General features: G+C 50.8%; 6 protein-coding genes across 6 annotated transcripts; 3 read left to right on the top strand and 3 right to left on the bottom strand.

Annotated features, from left to right (window-relative positions):
- Positions 1-467: 467 nt before the first annotated feature.
- ATE1 (arginyltransferase) lies at positions 468-2,766 on the bottom strand (the record flags this gene model as incomplete). The annotated part of the gene is made up of 11 exons (XM_041686284.1): positions 468-593; positions 655-941; positions 1,008-1,073; positions 1,142-1,239; positions 1,287-1,523; positions 1,576-1,737; positions 1,796-1,918; positions 1,975-2,037; positions 2,114-2,189; positions 2,294-2,338; positions 2,709-2,766. The coding sequence occupies 11 exons, from the start codon at positions 2,764-2,766 to the stop codon at positions 468-470; spliced, it is 1,341 nt and encodes a 446-aa protein (XP_041540284.1).
- Positions 2,767-7,430: 4,664 nt separating this feature from the next.
- AKAW2_21457A (NUDIX hydrolase) lies at positions 7,431-8,056 on the top strand (the record flags this gene model as incomplete). Its single annotated transcript, XM_041686283.1, has 2 exons — positions 7,431-7,491; positions 7,629-8,056. The coding sequence occupies 2 exons, from the start codon at positions 7,431-7,433 to the stop codon at positions 8,054-8,056; spliced, it is 489 nt and encodes a 162-aa protein (XP_041540283.1).
- A 1,001-nt stretch (positions 8,057-9,057) lies between these two features.
- RPB3 (DNA-directed RNA polymerase II core subunit RPB3) lies at positions 9,058-10,319 on the top strand (the record flags this gene model as incomplete). Its single annotated transcript, XM_041686282.1, has 3 exons — positions 9,058-9,111; positions 9,231-9,799; positions 9,926-10,319. The coding sequence occupies 3 exons, from the start codon at positions 9,058-9,060 to the stop codon at positions 10,317-10,319; spliced, it is 1,017 nt and encodes a 338-aa protein (XP_041540282.1).
- A 1,662-nt stretch (positions 10,320-11,981) lies between these two features.
- On the bottom strand, positions 11,982-13,922 carry AKAW2_21455S (uncharacterized protein; the record flags this gene model as incomplete). Its single annotated transcript, XM_041686281.1, has 2 exons — positions 11,982-13,306; positions 13,379-13,922. The coding sequence occupies 2 exons, from the start codon at positions 13,920-13,922 to the stop codon at positions 11,982-11,984; spliced, it is 1,869 nt and encodes a 622-aa protein (XP_041540281.1).
- Positions 13,923-16,826: 2,904 nt separating this feature from the next.
- On the bottom strand, positions 16,827-17,787 carry CYC1 (c-type cytochrome; the record flags this gene model as incomplete). The annotated part of the gene is made up of 5 exons (XM_041686280.1): positions 16,827-16,851; positions 16,917-17,011; positions 17,073-17,231; positions 17,303-17,334; positions 17,760-17,787. 5 exons carry the CDS (start codon positions 17,785-17,787, stop codon positions 16,827-16,829), a joined length of 339 nt encoding a protein of 112 aa, XP_041540280.1.
- Positions 17,788-18,882: 1,095 nt separating this feature from the next.
- Positions 18,883-19,755, top strand: AKAW2_21453A (uncharacterized protein; the record flags this gene model as incomplete). The annotated part of the gene is made up of 2 exons (XM_041686278.1): positions 18,883-19,260; positions 19,348-19,755. 2 exons carry the CDS (start codon positions 18,883-18,885, stop codon positions 19,753-19,755), a joined length of 786 nt encoding a protein of 261 aa, XP_041540279.1.
- Between the last annotated feature and the right edge of the window lie 449 nt (positions 19,756-20,204).

Here is a 20,204-nt window from a genome sequence, read left to right as displayed (position 1 = left end):
ATGTGCATATATGTTCAGCCCCTGTTGGTTATGAAGCATGTCTCTCAGCATGATTATTTTACTCTCTCCTTCTTGTGATCGATTCTTGAAAATACAGACCGATCAGCTATAAATAGTGATATGCAAATATACCTAAAAATTGGATAACCACTTGAACCAATCTTCCTTACATAAACATACTAGCTAGCTTACATCAAAGTCTTCATGAAGTCCTTTTGTTATTAACTAATGTTCTTCAGAACCAAATATCATACTACTTGTCAGGCAAAATCACACCCACATTACGCTGGAAAAGTACTCCTCTACTGACTTTGACCTAAACAAGTCTCTCAAAGCAGGTCAAGTTGGCTTTCATATTTTACTGCAGTATCTGCTTTTACCCCGCTGATGGTACGTAGTACCTACTATACGATCTCCACCACATGAACAGACACGTGCAAGGCAACTACTACATACTCACTACTCCGCTAGTCGAAAAGAACCACAGCACTGTTTTTAACGACCTCCGGACCCAGCACGGCCGCCAACTCGGCAATGATACCTTTGACGGACTGCGGGTTATCAATGGGCATTTTCTCCCATCCGACGAGGTCCTGTAGTTATCAGTCAGTAATCAGCCAGAAAATGGAAAATAGGATGAGAATGCGGGCTTACAATCATATGCACGAAAGTACCGTGGACCAGCAGAAGCCAGTGATCCAGATCCAGCGATTTGATTTCGTCGAGAGTCATGTTACCGGGCATGTTGAGGTCGAAGAGGGAGACTTCTTCGTCATTGATCTCGGCGTCTGCTTCTTCTTGTGTTGCTGTGTTGTTGTCTCCGGTTGTGGTTGTGGTTGTGATTGTGTTTTGTCGGTCCCGTGAGAGCGATACGTAGGGCCGTTCGTCGAGCTTCTTGGATAGTTCTCCATCAAGAGGGTCCCATGTATGGCTTTCGGGGTCTGTAGATGTGTTAATGCGTTAGTTACGTTCATTGTTATGGGTTGATAGTCCACTGAGAAACATACCTAGGATGTACTGCGGACGGAACGTTCCCTTGTAGCGCATCTTCTGGCATGAGTGGATGTAGTAGCCTGTTTTCGATTCAGATTAGTTAAGAAAGTAAAAAGATAAGAACAAGAGGTGGCTGTGTCGAGCATACCCATGTAGTAGTACTGGTATTGCGCTTCAATGGCAAAAGCGATTTCCCGCATTGCGCTGAGTTTCCCGAACTCCCATTGCTCGTATTCCGGGTCATAGCTTCTTTTGTTAATGGTTTCTCTTGCTGTTTACTGTCGAACACTTACAAGATATAGACCGAGCTCACACCATTTGGCATCAGATCCAAGACTGCCACCGCGATGAGCTTGCCATCCAGTCGGTAGCATTGATGCCATGAGCCCAGCTTCTTTTCATCCGATTTGGCAGCATTTGCAGGAGATCGAGTCATTCCCGAGCAAAGGAAGCGCTTGAAATCTTTGTTTGCCCATTTGGAAGCATCCTCCTTGTGGACTTTGGTCTGGTACTTGAGGAACAGTTCGTATCTCGCACGATGTCAGTATAAACTGTTGAACACACAGGCAGCTGCACACCTACTTGGCTTGAGAGATGGAGTCGCCTTCCAGATTAACCTCAAATCGATGAGCAGGTTCCAAAGGTCTCTTGGTTTTGGGGTCAATGGGCCGCTTCACATTGCTGTATTCGGCCTCGTGAACTGCACCGAGAAGGTCAAAGTTGCACTTGCGACGCTTCTTCTCCCTACGATTAAACATTGGTGAGCTCACACATCCTCCCCCACATTAGACGGTCTACTTACTCCCGTGTCTTGGGGCAGAGGTATGCCGCTCTACGGATATACTCCGGGCCTAGAACGAATTTGTTCCAACGATTGATCGCCTTCCGTTGGTCTTTCCTAGGCGTGAAGGCGGAGGCTTCGAGCCTGAACGAAAAGTCAATGCAAGCTAGTCAAGGACAGAAATTGGACCAATTACACACCTCATCGTATAATGAGGACAGCATGATCGTTGCAGGTTCTGCTTGTAGTACAGTGTCCCCGACCTAGCAGCTGGATTAGCGACTGGCTAGCCAGACGGGGGTGGGATGTGGCTCGCATTACGAAGGCGAACCGCCGTACCTTCGCCAGCCCCTGTTGACCAGAGCTTCATAATGCGCCGGGCGTACAGAAACCGAACTAGCGTAGTAGGAGGCACCTGCAGTAGACGTGCATCAGCGGTCCCATCCGGCAGCACGACGACATTTCCGCGATGGACTACTACGGCAGAGAAGAGAAGAGGGTGGGTCCGGAGAGACTCACTTCCATTATCAGATTTGCAGTAACCACAGGAGTTGCGCTGGTAACCTAAAGAGAGTTGAGTTAGGGCATGTTGGCGCAGCCATAGTGATAACGATGGAGCAGTTTCAGGACGACGCTCATTAGTTGATCGGAGGATATCCGTCCCAGTGCAGAGATAGGATGGGCTTTAGTGAGATGGATGAGGCCAAGACAAAGAGGATAGATACTATGTGTGTATCGGGGGTGCTTTTGACCGGAAAGTTGAGAGAGAGGGGAATTTGGCCGGGAATGAGGGGCAGCCAAAAAGAGTGTACTATCAAAGACAAGACAAGAGGGGCACAGGATTTCCGATCCAAAGAATCGGTGACGGAGCAGGATCACTGGGGCCAATGATGCCCGCACGGGGAATGAAAGGCTAATCTGACTGGCTGCTTACCAAGAGGTCGGAAAAGCGACAACTTCCTCGCCTGTTCGGCATCGACGATGGGCTCCATGGCGTGTCGTTGCGGGCAAGTAGTGCGATGGAGAAGGGATTAGCTGGCTGCGCTCACGGCGGGAACGGCAGAAAAAGAAAAAGCAAAGCGAGACAGGACAAGGGGCGCAACGGGAGTAAATTGTCCGTCTCAGGAGAATGGAGATCAAGGGATACGGAGAGAGTGTTGAGGTAGTTTAGTGGAGTGGGCTGGATGGATGGATGGATGGCTTGATGTTGTTTGGTTTTCAAGTTGATGCGGGACAGGAAGATACTAGATGGAGAGCCCAAGGCAACACCGTCACAACACTCCCTCCTCCAGGCAGGGGCCATCTCACGTATACTTATACCAGTACGCTCCGCTCTGAATTCTACACAGCAGGAAGAACCTCGGACTTTACAAGATAAAGATCAAAAATCATACCCACTGGCAGCTTCAGTAGGTGCTGCATGATCATAGGACTCCCCAGTTAGTCCTGGAGGAAGCTGTCCCCGTCACTGCTATCGGGAGGTAGAAACAAGGTTGAAGGTGATGATGCTTCTAGAAGAAAGACCTGAGCGGCTGCTGGCCTGATCACTGCCGCATGTCAGAACTGCTGGCCCCCCCTGGTCAAATACGTAGTCAGGTTCAACCTGATTGCTCGTCCCTTGTACTTTGTAACATCTACACGGATCTTGTTCTCTTTGCCACCTAATTGCTCGGTGCCTCGGAGATGGAGATGCGGAGCAAGCACGGCTCCAGAAAAAATAATTTCATTACGGGTTAGTTGGCCATAGCTTCTCATAGTAGGTGCCATTGCCATTTCCAACCAGTGACCTATTAGGTAGATACTAGACTGGAGAAGCCCCATGGCAGAGCATCTAGTAAAGAGTAGAAAACTGCCAGGTTCGGTTTTTAACCTGAGGCGGAAAAGGGTTCAATACCATACGGTCTGGCCTTGTATGGACAGCCTCCATTACAATACGACGGGGGAGGGTATGTAAAGCCGACGGTACCTGAACTTGCTTCGATGGAAGCGGAAATTGGCCAAGTGTCAACCCTCTGGCAACAAGATCTTGCCATGTCGTGGATGCTAAGAGTTACTGGAATGTGGCACACGGAAGTAAGTGTACTGCTGGTCGATCCTGGAAGTTCGTCCAAATCAGAATTCTCCTAGCATCGGCGATGACCAGGAGGCAAAAACCCTCACCCAAAAAAAGTCTCCCCCGGACCATGACATCACGTGCAGGAACCCTCTGCCCCCCAACGTCCAAGCATCATCGGCATCATCACGGCTTGTCGATGCTAGGATCTCAAGGATCCGCACCTCGACAGATCGCTGCTGCGTTGTCGCGTCCAGATCCAATCGCCACCGGGAAGTTTCTCGAGCCACTATTAGTCTTTCCTGTGCAGGTTTACCTCAGTAGTTCCATTCCTTTGCAGTTAGTCACCGCATCGTCCGAGCAACTTCAACGCTCTGATCGACCACACACCTTTCCTCCCCCCTCCATGGTTCCTCGGCGGTGGGCAAGGTACGCTGTATGAGAAAAGCAAGTACCATGTAGGTAGGCCCTGGCCCGCATACATCATCACGAACGCGCAGGTCGGTCTGGATGCCTTTTGCCTTCATTGTTGGGCTGTCGCATCCGCATCATCCCTTGTTCGGCAAAGAGGTCACAGAATGTAGATAGTAGAAACAAATAGGAAAACTCAGAGAAGTCACCCTTCCGATCATTCGAGGATTTGGTGTGGCCGGCCGAGTGGTTGCTGCTGCCCCGCATCCCGTTCCCAAAGTCAACCTTTTCCCCCTCCCTTCTCTATTGTGTTAGACTGTTAGTAGTCACTATTTCCCTCTTTCTCTTCACTGGGTGAGGTCGGTGACATCGGTGTGCTCTCCTCCAATGAGCCCGCCAGGATTCGAGGCGCCTAATGTATGCAGGGCATGCCGTCGCATGATATGGTATCCAATCCGTAGCTTGCGCGCAGGGAGTACGGGGAAAATTAAAGGAAGGGGACAACACTAGAAGAAGAAGCAGAAAAAAAAAGGATAACATAAAAAGAGAGGTAAAATTCTTCAAGAGTTGGATGAAACGTATAGCGTAGATGGATCATTCGATGACCACTTGTCGATGCAGCTTGAAGCTCCAAAAATCGTCCCATCGGAAATAGCTCAACACGTAGCAAGGTACTGCCGGGTCGCATGTGGTAGTTGATTCTGATATCATTCGTTGAAAAGGGGTGCAGACATCGATGCGCTACATGCAGATATTCTACTCTGCATGATACTACTACCACTACTTACTCTTAACTATGTGGTATATACCCAGTCAGACGAATTGAGTATCCAGCACATAATAGATACGTAGATCGGCTGGTGGATAATTGGAACCGAGAGAGGGAAACCAACGAGTCGCGGGCTGTTCCACATTGAGGAGACAGATTTAGTATTACACAGCAAATAAGTAATCAGAAAGGAGTAGGCACAGGGTTCCCCGTCGCACGGAGTACCGCATCCAGAGTTGGTAAACGAGGTGGACCGATCCCGGGTTGTCTTCGGTTTTTGCTCATGTTCTTCACCGTGAGTTCGTTTTGATCCGGACAAAATCAGTATGTAGGCTATATCAGAAAAAGGGGCAGTAATAGGAATAATATTAAATATAGCCATCTAAGGAAATATTAAGTAATGGTGTGATTTAAACCCCGAGAGAAATAGGGGTTGGTTGGCAATAAGCCATCAGGGACCGGTGTGAGAGGACGATGGATTAACGATAGTGTTCCTCTATCGATAACCATAACCACAATATCTACGCTGAATCCTCGTCATTTCGAACACACCAGCGCTTACGGCGGAGAGCACAAGGGCCCGGTTTGCTTCCTTCGAAAGGAGAAACATAAAAAAGTAGACTAGACTGATGGAGACATGACCTAAAAAGTAAGATAGATTATTTTGCTCATTTGGTCCATGCTAATAGTAGCAGTAATATGAGACGAAGGGAATCTGTCTGTTCCACTAGTCTGGGGCCCTAATTCTGATAGTGCCATAGGGCCTTGAGTGTAAATGATGAGCGGGCACAGCGTTTGGTTGCTGGGAGATGAGATGGACTTGCAAAGCCGTAAGTACCGATTCGACCGAGATGGGAGTTAGGGGACGACGGAAGCTGCAGTAACCCTCTAGGCTGCTGCTGTCCCAAGCAAAAAATTAATCCCCGTTTTGTGTGTGCGCGTGTGTGGGTGTGGAAAAGAGGACTCCTGCTCCCTTGGTCCAGCCGGTTTGCTGTGGAACCTCCGAGGAGTCCGCAGACCTTCGGGAGACTCAGGAGCAGTTCATGGGGAGGGCAACAGACCTAGTCTGTGACTTGCGGACGCGTGAACCACCGAAGAGAGGAGCCAAATCGACCCAGAGGAACCGCTAGAATTACGCTTGGGAGGTATCAGCATGTCCGGTGGGATGGCCCATATAGTGCAAAGTAGTCTAGTTCATGGATTGCCCTCGGACACACTCCACAAAGCTACGTATGACTGGGGATTTCTAATTTTACTTTAGAGTACCATAGAGAGTAGACAATCGTAATGGAAAAAGGATCAGTTTAGGTGAGAGGGTATGGAGCAAGCAGAGGACCCCTGGAAACCGAACAATAGTACCACCGGAAAAAAAAGATCCCAGCGATTAGAATGATGACATTATAGTAAGCGTTCAAAAGAGCAAGTCGCATAGGCTGACTGGGGGGGGCAAAAGTAAGTCAGTAAGTTGAGTAGCGGCGGTACCTGTACCAGTAAGGTAACTGGTACCTAGCAGAAGAACCGAAAGAACCCGTATGGAACCAGTATTACGGGAACCCACCGCGTCGGGTTGATGGCAGAACGCAGTGGAAAAGCAAAGGAAAGCTGCCCGGACAGACGGACGGGGAGACCGGCGATACAGTATTGGGGTTGTACCCAGACGGTACCGTCCAGCGAAAAGTAGAGAGTATGGAAGAGGGATTGTAAGAGGGAGACAGAGAGAGAAGAGCGCGCAAAGTCCGCTCCGGGCGAGAGAGACACAGAGAGCGAGCGACCTTCCTGACCGGATCGCGCCGCCCATTACTATCCCCAAAGCTGTCTCTGATTTCCCCCCCCCTCCGTCCTCTCGCCTCCCCCCCCCTCCCTCCGTCCCTCTCTTCCTCCCTATCCGTTCCCTTATTTTTCCTGGTATCCCTCCGATTATGATGTTCTTTTACCTTCACACCTCTCCTTCCAGGTTCCCGTCCGCCGCGGGAGTGAACGGGGATACCTAGTTCCTGAAACTTCCCTCCAGTCTTAAATCTTTTTTTTACCCTCCCCAAAAAATTCCCTGGCCTACTTCGACCGCCTGGCCCATTTTCGCTTCGGGAACAAGACAGGAACTCACGGTTCACCGGCCAGCTCCTCATCCACAAGGCCGGGCCTTCTTCTTGTCTCAATTTTCCGTCGTTGGACATTTCACGCCTCCCTCAGCACCGACTGTGTCGTCACACCGATCGTGTCTTGGAATCGGTGTCATTGACCTTTTTCCTCCACCTTGAATCTCTCCATTCCTTTCATACCTGTGTCGCGTGAAGCACAGCTTGGCTGTGTCGCACTGGTTTTCGAATTCTTGCTATATAGACCGCGTTATAGACTTTTCCCTCGTGTTTTCTTATTCTTTTATTTTTTTATCTTTTATTTTTTTCTCGTTATCTTGATTTCCAATGTTCAAAATGGCGGATCATCCTCGCTCAATGGAGTCCCGTGTGGGACGCAAAAACCAACGTGAGTAACATCCCTGGGCTTGTAGCCTTTTGAATTTATTCTACAATACCGTTTTCGCCGGTTTCTGCACGTACGGCAACTTTCAATATGACGCAATATATTCGTCGCGCAACGTGGCTAACTCGCGTTGTGTATAGGGTACGGACCGAAAGGTGAACGACTTGTGGCCGGTGTGGTTCCATTGTCCGCGGACAAGACGAAGGTGCTCATGATTCAGTCCGCGGGGCGAGGCGGTTGGGTGCTTCCTAAAGGCGGTTGGGAGACCGATGAAGTAAGCGCCCAACAAGCTGCCTGTAGAGAAGCCTGGGAAGAGGGTGGAATAATATGTACGGTGCACAAAGACCTGGGATTGATCCCAGACATGCGCCCGTCGACGTTATTAACGTCCTCGGCACCGAAAGCATCATACCAGTTCTTCGAGGTCACAGTGGACCGGGAAGAGGACCAGTGGCCCGAGATGCACAAGCGGAAGCGTCAATGGGTCACCTATGCGCAAGCGGCCGAATCGCTTGCCAGTCGTCCCGAGCTTCTGGAAGCGCTCAATCGCAGCTCCCTGCGGAGGTAGCGATGGCGTATCATTTCTCTTCCCTCGCTCAAAAGGACAGGGAAGTTGAAATGATGGAGACTAGCCTGTGGGCTAGAGCTCCATGACGACTTGACACGATTCTTGAAACCGAAAAGAAAAGCTACTCTCGATTTTACCTTCTTGCTTCGATTCATTTGCCTGGGTTTCTGCCTCTGGTTGGCTATACTGCTTTTCGTTTTAATTCTCTTCTTCGGGCTATTTGGGCAGCCCGACGGCTTTCGCGCATGAGGCGCACTTACCACTATAGAATCCATGACGGAGCGTCAGCATAGATTGTTAGAGGAGTACGGTCTGGCGGCGGTACAGCCGACGGATGGAGCAAAAGTTGATGGGGTCAGCATGACATGCTTTTGGATCGCATCCTACGGTTGGAGCGGGCATCTGCTTTTGGAAGGGGTCATTTTTTTTTTTTTCTTTTTCTTTATACTTCTTCGACTTGATATACCCTTGCGACGACTTGCTGGTTGACTATGGCCCGCCAGTTAATCTGGCTTGAGAGCTGTCGACAGGTGCCTCCGTTGGTGCTGGGGATGAACTGCCTTTTGCTCATGCAAACTAGGAATCTGACCTGCAAAGGAAGAAAGCAAGCATACTCCTCATTTTGCGAGGCAACAGAAGACCATAGGGGCTGGCTGTCTGCTCAGTGTGTAACTTAAAAGTAAGCCTGTAGAGATCGTAGACTTGTAGATCTGAAGACAGTTAAGCCGATATATAATTAACACCCAATTAATAATATTCTGTTGCTCTTTAATCGTTATCTGAACTGACCTCAGAATTTTGATCTGCGGCAAACGCCGCAGCAGACGCATTACCCAAACAGGCAAAGCGCGGGCTGCAGGTCGGCGACGAACTTGACCTCAGCTCCTTCGCCATTCATCATTCCTCCAGCATCAGTCCTCTCCTCGCTGCTCCATCTTTCACCACCACAACCATCCCTCCACTCGATAGGTAGCGCCTCTGCGCTACTAACCACAACCACCATGGACTACGAGATGGATATTGAGCCCACCGGGCCCCAAGTCACCGTCCGCGAAGTGAGTTCACCTCTTACCAAATCCACCTATCCACCATCTATACCAACACCAACCCATACCACACAACCACCCCATCCAACTTGTCCAACCATCCCTACTAACAATCATCAATTTGCCAGGCCGAACCCACCCGCGTTGACTTCAAACTCACCTCCGTCGACCTCGCCTTCGCCAACTCCCTCCGCCGAGTAATGCTCGCCGAAATCCCCACGATGGCCATCGATCTCGTTGAAGTGGAAAAGAACACCTCCGTACTGCCCGACGAATTTCTTGCCCACCGTTTAGGTCTTATTCCCCTGGTCAGCAAAAATTGCGACCAAGATGTCGAGTACACGCGCGACTGCGAATGCGAGGACCACTGCGCGCGCTGCTCTGTAACCCTGTCGCTGCATGCGCGGTGCACCGGCGACGATATCATGCGGGTATATGCGCGCGATCTCGTGGTGTCAGGTGAACGGGCGAACGAGTGGGTGGGAAACCCGGTGATCTTGGATCCTGAGGGAAACGGACCCTTGATTTGTAAATTGAGACGCGGCCAGGAGTTGAAGATGACGTGTATTGCGAAGAAGGGCATTGCGAAGGAACATGCGAAGTGGATGCCTACATCGGCGATTGGGTTTGAATATGACCCTCATAATAATCTGAGACATGTGGATTACTGGTATGAGGAGGATGCGGCGAAGGAATGGTATGTTTTATCCCAACCTTCATCTTCAGTCTTTGTTCTCCAGCACCTTTCTGCATCACCTACTGCAGAGGATGGTGTTTTACATGTGCAAGCGAAGATCAAATACTAACAGTGACATCCATACAGGCCCGTCTCAGCCAACGCAGGATGGGAACAGCCCGTTCCCCCAGACCAACCATTCGACTACGACGCCCAGCCCAACAGCTTCTACATTGACGTAGAGAGCATCGGCACCCTAGAGCCGGACATGATCATCCAGCAAGGAATCACAGTGTTGCAACGGAAACTCGCCTCCGTGATCTCCTCGTTATCAGGCACCGAAGGCGCGGACCGCAATGGCGTCATGGGCGGCGACGACGAGGATATGATGGGTGTGCGCAGTCCGGATGCCTACGAGCCCCCGGAGGGTATGGACGGTGGCTTCACGGCGTATGCGAACGGTGGTGGCGCTAGTGCATGGGGTCCTAGTGCTACGACGCCGTATGGAGTCACGCCGTATGGGGGTGGATATGGATTTTAAGGTGGAATCTTACCTTTCATCACATGATGAGGGAAGAAGTACGCTTCTGCCTTATTCACCCATTCCACAAATCACCATGAAAAAACTGGGGAAATACAAAAAATCAAACCGAGTCCAGTCACATGCTCAGACTCAGGCTCAGGCTCATGCTCACCTGACCATGACCGTAGCAGTGACAGCGACTATGGCACCCACAACCCATCACGCAGACTCGCATGAAGTCACCCAAGAAACCAAAAAAACCTACTTACCATAACTACTTGCTACCAAGACCATACTTCGATCGATCTATCAGTTAGCATCCGGATGGAGTTCGGGGGAGTTTCATTTCTACTTGATTTGCGGCCGGGCGCGAGGAATTACCTACCTACTTACTTGCTTGCTTTGCTTGATTCAATTCACATATTATATTAACACATACTTATTTCTCACTATCCCATCTTTGCTTCTTTCTTTTTTTTTATGTCTGGGTTTCAGACTACCTGCTGCACTGGATTCAGTATCCACTACTCTGTGCTACGCTACGCTATGCTATGCTATGCTGCGCTTTGCCTCATGCCTGTCTAGTCAAAATCTTGGCTACTCCTGTGATATTAGAATTCCTTTCCTCCGTTATTATGGTTATTATCACTATTATGCTATCTACAACGCATTCAATGGCTATTGCTAAAAATCGGGATACATGGTTACCTCAATACTACTAGCAAGATTATTACTACTTACTAAAACCACAACGATACCCACAGACGAAGCTGCATGGATCTATATGCTAGTAATAATGAGGAACAGCCAGTGGTAAGCTCGTATATATACTATGATGATACGATGGTAAGATCCCATCGATACACAAAAAGTAGTAGGTACTAGGAAGTAGATCCAAAGAAAACAGGTAGATATGATAGATGATAGATAACGACCAACCACACTACAACACCATGTACTACCGATCAAAGATACCATAACCAACCAACCAACCAACCATGTACCCATAACCGAGCACACTCCGTCCACCAACTATTGACAGGAGAAAACCGAAGACCACGTGCGCCACAGTAGATGATGATGATGAAGCAAGTAAGCAGGCAACCACACCAGCCGGCCGGCCAGCCTATTAACTTCAGGGGATGAGAGGTGAGAAGAGATGAGAAACAAGAAAAGGGTGTATGGATGGCAGCAAATGGAGGGGAAGAAAGACAAGACATGTCACGAGATGCAATGCTGCAGCAGGTAGATTGCAATGAATCAAATCAAATCTTGTCTATGATTTTCCCTTCCCGCTTTTGGACATGATGCCAAACAACATGAAAAAGCCCTAGAAGTCGTGTCACGGAGGTAGAGGGAGATGAAGTTGGAGATGGGGTGAGGCGAGAGAAGACAGAAGATAGGGCTGGCCAGAACCAATGAAAATCTGTAGCGCAATGGACGCCAGTGTACGCCAGCTAGCCAGAGCGATGCGAGGAGAGAGAAGCGAGATGTAAGTAACAGAAGAAAGGGGACCTGTAGATGAACGCCCACCATGTGCACAGCACACAAGACCGAATGTTTCCGAATGGATCAGATCGACAACGCCATGTCCACGTGATGCAGGTACAGAGACAAAAGAAGGAGCAGAAAGACAAGGAACGCCTGCCTATGCATGCAAGATCTCTCGACTCTGTTGCATCACACCCCGTCAATCGCGTCCGTCCCCAGATCGTCCGACCCGTCGGCTAATACTGGGTTCTGCGGCAAGCGCCGCCCGAACCCGTAGTAAAACTCCAGAGTCTTGGCTTTCTGTTTGTCTCGCACAGATTTGAGGTAATCATAGCTGCCTTCGAGTCCTCGGATTTGTCCGTCAATCACAGCCTCAACATGGCCCAGCATGCGACCGTTGCTACGACTACTGGACTCGATGCCCGTGAAGCTCATCGAGTCGTTGCGTCGAACTAGCGGACTGACAAGTTTGCGCCGCAGGGTTTCCAGATTGACCTTGAGGGTTAGTAGACGGCCGCGGTGGTCCACCAATAGGTGCTTGTTAGTGACAGTGCGACTACGGACATTGGCGAGCAGACGCTTGTTCTTTTCGTATTTGCGAATCGCAGCAGCATTGGCTCCCATAATCCTAGTCCACAGCGACTCCAGCATCTCGCCCTCTTCGCGTTCTTGTACATCCGACTCGCGGACTACAGTCCGTTGAAGATTCAGAAATTGGCGGTCGATCGCTTCAAAGAGTGCGAACAGCGCCGTTGAGTGCGTCAGCTCGTTGTTGATCGCCTCTTCTAGTACGGAGAGCATTTCGGTAAAGGTCCGAATGAGGGTTGTGCGGGTACGCTGGGCAGAGGTTTGGCCGAAGACCGCGGTGACGAAGTTGCCAAAGGTGGTTGGGGTGCTGGTCAGTTCAGTGCTGGACCCTTCCCCACTCGCGGCGCTAAGTCGCTCCAGCGCCCCCAGTCGCGCAAAGATCCCGTGGAGGTTATCGAAGACGACCGACGGCAACGTACTAGGCGGTTGCGACGATAAGGCCTCTAGTTCGCGCTTGGCCCAGTCCATGGCGAGCAAGATGGAGTCAATGTCCCCCTCAACGTCGGAGAAGAAGCGCGCCAGCTCCAGAGAGAGCGACTTGAGCGACTCGGAGAGTTCATCCAGTTGGCGGACAATGATCGGCGCGCTGGTCATATTGGTCCCGCGCACCGATTCTCCGAGGTCCCAGACAGCCACCCCCGTCTCCTGCAAGGCGGTTATCTGATGCGCGCCATTCTCCGAATAATAGATGAGGGGCTCGAACGAGCGCGCAAACCCTGACAGCTTGACCAGATCGGGTATCGCTTCGGGAATGCTGGGTAGGAATAAGGCGCGCATGAACGCGATCGATATGAAAGCAACGATTACAGAAAGAATTGCGTTGGATTTGGAGCTAGTGATCTTATCGAGTTTGGACCGCAAGTAACTAAAGAATGCGACAAAGGGCTCACGGTGCTGAACTTCCGCGCGCACAGCGAACCGGATATCTTTGAGGCGTCATGAATTAGTTCATTCCGGCCAGGAAGCTGCAAAGGGTAGCAAACCAAGGTGAAGCCTACAATTGCTGAGGTTATTCCCCGACCCAAAGTCCAAACCCTCGCCATCCGGGCTAGCTCTTGCACCTTTGGGTCCCGGGCTCGGCGAGCGACCTTTTTCTGGGGTCTCTGCGTCGGCTGGCAAGGGGACATTGGCGGCTATGGTGATGTCAGCTGTCTCTGCGGACTGGCTGCGTTTCCCTGCGGTCGGCGCCTCCAGCGCATCCTCATACTGCGGACTAGGCTCGCGCGATTGCGACGGGCTCAGTCCGACTGAGGGCTTGAGGCAGAAACGGTCGTAATCGGGATTGCGCACGTAGGGCTGATGGCGATACCAACCACTTCCTTGTACATAGTCATACCTGCGTAAGCCCGGAGGCGACCAGCGATCTCCGTTAGGCGTGAGGTCGTCATCCTCCCCATCCGATTCCTCAGAGCGGAAGCCCGAATGCTGGGAAGGCAGACCGAAAACGGGGGATTGACGAGCGTTACTATTGCTCTCGAAGTCCTCGAGCGACGCATCCAGTGAAGGATGTTCGTCGAAGGCGCTTTCCAGCTCGTCTAGCATGATAGACGGCGTTGCGCACTGCAACACCAAAGAAGTCAAGGCCACTTTCGATCGCTGCGACGTCGTGAACGACTTGCGCAGCAATAGACAATAACTTCAGAGGGTGGGTGCTATCAAGGTGATAGAAGAACGAGGGTTAGTTGCGGGCGCGCTAAGATCCGGTTAAGGAAGGGAGAATAGAAGCTATGCGCCAAGGGAGAGAAGGGGAAGGAATAGATGATGACAGGGGTGAAGGGTAGAAAAAGGGGTCAAGATTACAGCGTATATGGTTATAGATGTCCCTGCGAGTGAATCCAAGAGAGAGCAGGGAGGAGGGAGAGCAAGACATGGGAAGGTTGAATGATGGTGGGAGGGTAGCAATGTAGTAGTAGAAGATACGCGGGACGAGAACCCGGGGGGGAAAGCCTGAGTGCCTGAGGAATGGCCAGCAACGGCGAGCGATCAGGCCGGCCCGACGAAACAGAACTGGGGGAGAAGTGGGGAGGTAGATAGAGCAAGATGAAAGATGGTCCAGTCCGTCGAATCAGTCAGAATGCAGACGAGAAGAGATGATCTGTTTGGCTAAACCAGTTTTCTTTCTTGCTTGCACTCTTCTGTCTGTCTGTCTGCCTGGTCTGTCTGTATGTCATGAAATGACCAGCGGACTAACGGGAATGCGACAAGTCACGACGGGTTACAAGAGGCGCTTGCAGAGGACACCCACACGAGGGGTCACCTCGAAGGGGGGAAGGAGATTTATTGGAGCAGCTGTTTTGCGCCGTTAGTTTAGATAGTAGGGATGAGACAATAATGATAATACGGGTGGTAGTTTATATAGGAATGGATTGATGTATTTGATGGGAGATAGATGGTAATAGATGGGAGTCTTCAGGTACAGGAAGTACAAGAAGGTACAGGATAATACCGGCCCGCCCCTCGCATGCCTTCCACGGCTGGGGTTTTTATTTCAATCAAAAGGAAAGAGCGACCCATGGAGGGGCCCCGCTAGGTGGCTGGTCCAATCAGCATCGCTGCGCCACGGGTCAGGTGGGATCATGGGATGCTCATCCCTACAGGCCCATCGTAGCCTCCAGTCTGTCTGTCCTCTCTGTCTAGACTTTCCTCTGTCCCGGTCGCTCCCAGTCGACAATGTCCTTTTTTACTCTTTAACCTCCCGTCGCAACATTCCTATATTTCTTCAAAAGAATTGTCCTCGTAAAAATAGAGAACGTGCCTTGGTTCATGGATCTCGTTCCTGTGGAAAATTAGGAACATTCCATCTGGTGGAGGGAAGAAAAAGAAAGAAAAAAGCCTCCTGGTGGTATCCATCTATCTTTATCGGGCCCATCGGCTCCCCTCCAGAAACACCGATGCTGGTGCTTAGGCTCACTCGCGCATAACTACTACTTACTCTACTACTGACCGAACTAGACTACATTCTACCTTGTACTTTTTTTTTCGATTTCGCAGGGTTCAAACTGAACTCCACAATGACTGCGTTTCATCAGACAGACTAGGACCTGACCGACAGACCGATCCATTTTCCTCCTGACGATAACCAAGCAACCGCAACCAAGCAACCTGGGTGACTGACTGCCTACGTACAAAGTACTTCGCGTTGGATCGCATCACATCGCATCGCATCCCACCAGATCGACTTAACCCCCGGCCACTATCTACGTACTCCACAGAGTTATTGAGACATCTCATCTCTTATCCGGAACAATTTTCTCAAGACTCTCACGTAGTCTCAACAGATAGACATACTGCAGTTTCCTGCACCTTTTTATCGATAGTTATCTGCGTTCCTCTTCCCACCCCGCTAGATAAACTATAAGCCCACCAAGATAACCTACCATTCGACAACCACCATATCGGCGTGACTCGCATCCATCCATCCATCCTAAGTCATGACCACATGACCACCCAACGAAAAGGTTCCTCGAACCTACCTATCACCACACCGGTCGTTTCCGTAGTTCGCAATCAAGCCCGATAGAAGTTCACTTCAGTTCAAGTTCAAGTTCCCCCATGGGAGAACTGGTTTCCTTCCCTTCCCCCTCCTCTCTGCACCCCTCCTTCAGGACGGTAGTATTTACCCTCCGATCGAGCAGCTACCTGGTTGGCTCTAAGGCCATTTTACTAGAGGAACGGTACCTTCTCGGGACCATGAACCTACCTATCAATGGCTGGCTGACAACTGGCCCAACGGCCGGGCCCAATGACCATCCTGAGCTGCCCTCCACGGCCCTGCAAGGATCATCCGCCAGATTGCCGGTGCAGTTGGCCACCGTTGTTTTCCTCACTGACTCGTAGGTAGATACTACTTCCCACCTCCGAGGGGTCCCCTCCCTCTCTGCAGCACATACGTGGTCGCGGAGTCGCGCAGGACGAATCCCCGGCCAGCATGGGCTGCACGTGATACATCTGAAACTCGGGACGGGGTCCAGCGCACGGCCATCGGTCCGTCAGGCAGAAAAGGGAAGCGGCCTGGTTAAGTTGTCTAAGCAATCGACTTAAAGCAATACTGATACTGTGTAAAAGCATATTGTTTTTTTTTTGTTGTCATGTGAGAGGAGATCTCTTCAATTCATTATGGTCTCAAGCAACCAAATTGTTTTTAAAACCATGATACACACAAGAGCTGGAAAGAAACACATTCGTAGAGGACACATAGGAGACGGAGGGTAAAAAAAGAGAACAAGAAGGGAATATGTAGACAGCGCTCGCGGAAGGAAACAGGACTCTATTGTATCTGTATCGTTCCAACGCAGCAACGCCAAAGGTCTATCGCGGGTAAACAAGGGCGTGGTAATGTTACAGTCCCTGACTGTCGGGTTGCCGACTCACCGCCTGTTTCCAGCGCGGATAAGCGGGCAATGTTCGGCAGGCGGGTTCTAGAAAGGTTCATGACGGTGAGGTGATTTAAGCGGTGCTCTCCTTGAGGTAACTGTAAAGGTACAATTGTCAGCGCTCTGCAATTCGCCATGTCGGATCGTTCGGGATAGCACATACGTGATGAGGTCGTTCCTCTCCTTGCCCTTCTTGAGACCACCGAAGGCCATCTTGGTACCGGGGATGAACTTCTTGGGGTTCTCAAGGTAGGAGAACTGCAGACAGCATTAGCCACGATTCTTCTATACAATATGCGATTTGGTGAGCGGAGCATACCAGAGTGTTCTCATCCCAGGTGACACCAGCCTGCTTGTTGGCGTCGGTGTAGGCGTAGCCCTCGGACTGACCGGTCTTGCGGCCGAAGAGACCGTGCAAGTTGGGGCCGACCTTGTGGCCACCGTTAGCCTCAACGGTGTGGCACTGAGCGCAACGAGTCTGGATGCGATGTCAGTATACTGTCCTGTCCGAGAGATGTCGCCTTGCGACGCAGGGCGATCACAACTCACCTGGAAGAGCTTGGCACCCTTGGCGGAGTCACCTGAATCGAAGCCGATGTTAGCAAGTTGTTGTTTGGCTTTCTCTGCCGCCTCGGCCTCTCTCTTCTCCCTTTCTGCCATTTCCTCGCGACGTTGGATCCAGCAAGGTAGAACACAGGCATCCCAGCTCATGATGACAGGTGTGACGCTCAACTTAAGCTGTGATTGTGGTATCGACTTTGGTCTTCCGACGCAGCGTTGTTTAAAGAGTAAAAGCGTGCGGTTTGCGAAAAGGTAGAGCAAACGCGATAGCAAACGCGATGAATCGAGTCACAGCAGGCAGAAGTTTCGAGCGCCAGCAACAGCCATCATAAAGCGGGAAACCATCACGGCATTGGGTGAATGCAGTGTTTGAAAGCACCAGTGAATGAAGAGCCTCCGAAGAAGACAAGGAGCGGCCAAAACAAGGAAAACTGCGTCAGCTTACCGGGAGCGAAAGAAGCGTCCTTGCCCATTTTGAATGTGTGTGAAGGGATTTAAAGGGTATTAAAAGGTGTAAGAGTAATATACAAAGGAATTGGTCTTGCGGAGGATATCCTGGGGAAAATAGAAGCGATGGAGGAGAGAAATCGGACGAGGGAAGAAAAACTTGCGATCAATTTGTACAAGAGCGGCCAGCCTTTGCCCCCAACGCCTCCCGTGATCCGGGTTGCGGCCAATCAGGGATGAGATGATTCAGCACAACGGGCGCTTCCGGGACAAGATGCCGGTGTCTTTTTTGAGCCATGCTCCATGTTTTCCAAGAATTGTCTCCGTTTACCCAGATCGATCTGACCGAGTTCTGGTCAATTGACCCCTGTGCATGCCAGGCTTGAGACTCCATGCTTTTTTTTGGGAGTCCCTACACTACTCTACAATAGGAGATGATACTCGCTGAATCCCTTCCGAGCATATAGCGGCTTTTCTGCCGGCGACTGACGTAGCGCTTCCGAATGATCTCATCCTCTGTTCATACTTGCCATATTTGTGCCTCCGTCATGGTGGCCCAGTTCCCTACGTAACACACACAAATATAGGGCGGTAACTACGGAGAAGACCCGGAGAAGATACGGAGTTGGGCCACCGCAATTGAACTGTTTCTGGTCCCGCAAAGCCCTGGTGTTGGAAATTCGCGCGCCATCATTTGTCCTCCGAGTTTGGCCGACTTGTCATGGGAATTCGTGTTGTTCCGCTCCGCCGGGGACAATCCCGAGGTGGCCTGAGGCAGAGCAAACAGCCTCAACAGGCACCAGGAACCGCATATACTCGGTTCATTGCAAGCACATGCACATGCACATAGAAAGAACTCATTAGCACTGTAGCCATACATTTGTCAAATACACAACATATGTGTTTGGCATCTTTCACAGTAATCCTTATTCAATCTCCAGCAGTAGCACAGCGTAGACTCAACAAAGCCTTTATCACGTGATCTGTATATCCTCCGCAGCACCAGAAAAAAATACCCGCGCCGCAACACCAACAGGCCAGGCATTTCCCAGCAGCCAACTCCAACTCTCATCTGCGGTGCACCTCACCAGTCAGCCTCCACCTACCTTGCTCTATACACAATGCCGCCCGTCACAATCCCCCAATTCCTCCTCCCCCGGGGCGCTCCCTCCCCGCTCAGCCTCCGCGCCTTGAGCCGGCGAACCACCTACCGCATCACCAGCAGCACCACCCAGCGATGCGCCTCCGATGACAGCAAACCCCGCGTGCTGTCCAAGCCCGACAAGTTCCGTCCTCCATCTCACCCCGCGCGCCGGGTCGTCCAAACCCGCAATGGAAAGGTTGTCAACAGCGGCCCCATCAACTACCCGGGGCCGAAGCTCAGCGAGAAGGAAAAGGAAGAGCAGAAGCACAGGCAGTACCCGAACATGTTTCCGCCTGAGGGGACCGTCATGCACAAGTTCCTGACGAATCGGTGGATTCACATTTGGATTGCGATGGTGAGACATCCCTCCTTGTCTATTCGTTCGATGCATAATGATATACGAGTGGTATGGGTTTACTAACGTTCTATGTGATTTGTGTAGGGTGTACTGACCTCCCTGGCTACTTTCACATTTACTACGAACTTCAAGCACTCGTCGCCGTTCGCTCATCTGCTGCCGCCGTGGTCGGCGCTGCTGTCGCACCCCATTGATACGGTTCGGCAGGCCATCTCAGTGTTCCGGATGCATGTGCAGCACAACTCGATCGAGACGAGGGAGAAGCGTCGCAGACGGGTGGACGATGCTGAGAAGAGACGGCAGTATCGGGTTGCCCATGGGTTGGAGGAGCCTAATGAGAAGGATGCTGCTGGTGCTGATGGAAAGGGGGAGGTGGCTGTGGATGACCAGTCTCCTGTGGCTAAGGAGCAACAGGGTGAGGATGATAAGAATGTGTATGTTGATTGGGAGGGTAACAAGCGGCCTGTTAAGAAGTGGTTGGGCATTTGGTGAGAGCGTTGCCTGGAGAATTTATAGTTAGAGGCATTACATCGACATCGTCAAGCATTGTATTATTAGCCTTTGTTCTCTTCTCATGTATTATCTGTTTGGACAGGTCTAGTCATGTGCTTTGTCATAGCAATGTCTGTTAGTTCGTTATATTCTACTGCATTCATCTGACGCAAGCCCTATTTAGCTGCACATCCCTAGCAGGTGCTTGGAATGATCTCAACTAAAATGCTGCAATGAAGAAACAGTATTGAGGATCAAGGTATGGTGTCACTGTTAGTCGTCGTCTCCATGGTAGAATGAGATTTCACAGCTTTCCAGATAGTGCAGGTACATGGGGCTCTACATTGGGTCCTTGGAGCTTTACCGTGTCATTTGATGAACACTGCAACAGGGTCAAAATGCTGAAATACTTCTGCTGTATTTACTGCACTAGCAAAGTACCAGCAAGG

Source organism: Aspergillus luchuensis, chromosome 2 (genome assembly GCF_016861625.1).
Source record: "Aspergillus luchuensis IFO 4308 DNA, chromosome 2, nearly complete sequence".
Taxonomy (NCBI): domain Eukaryota; kingdom Fungi; phylum Ascomycota; class Eurotiomycetes; order Eurotiales; family Aspergillaceae; genus Aspergillus; species Aspergillus luchuensis.
Note: the sequence above shows the minus strand (reverse complement) of the source record. Positions and strands in the feature narration are given on the sequence as shown.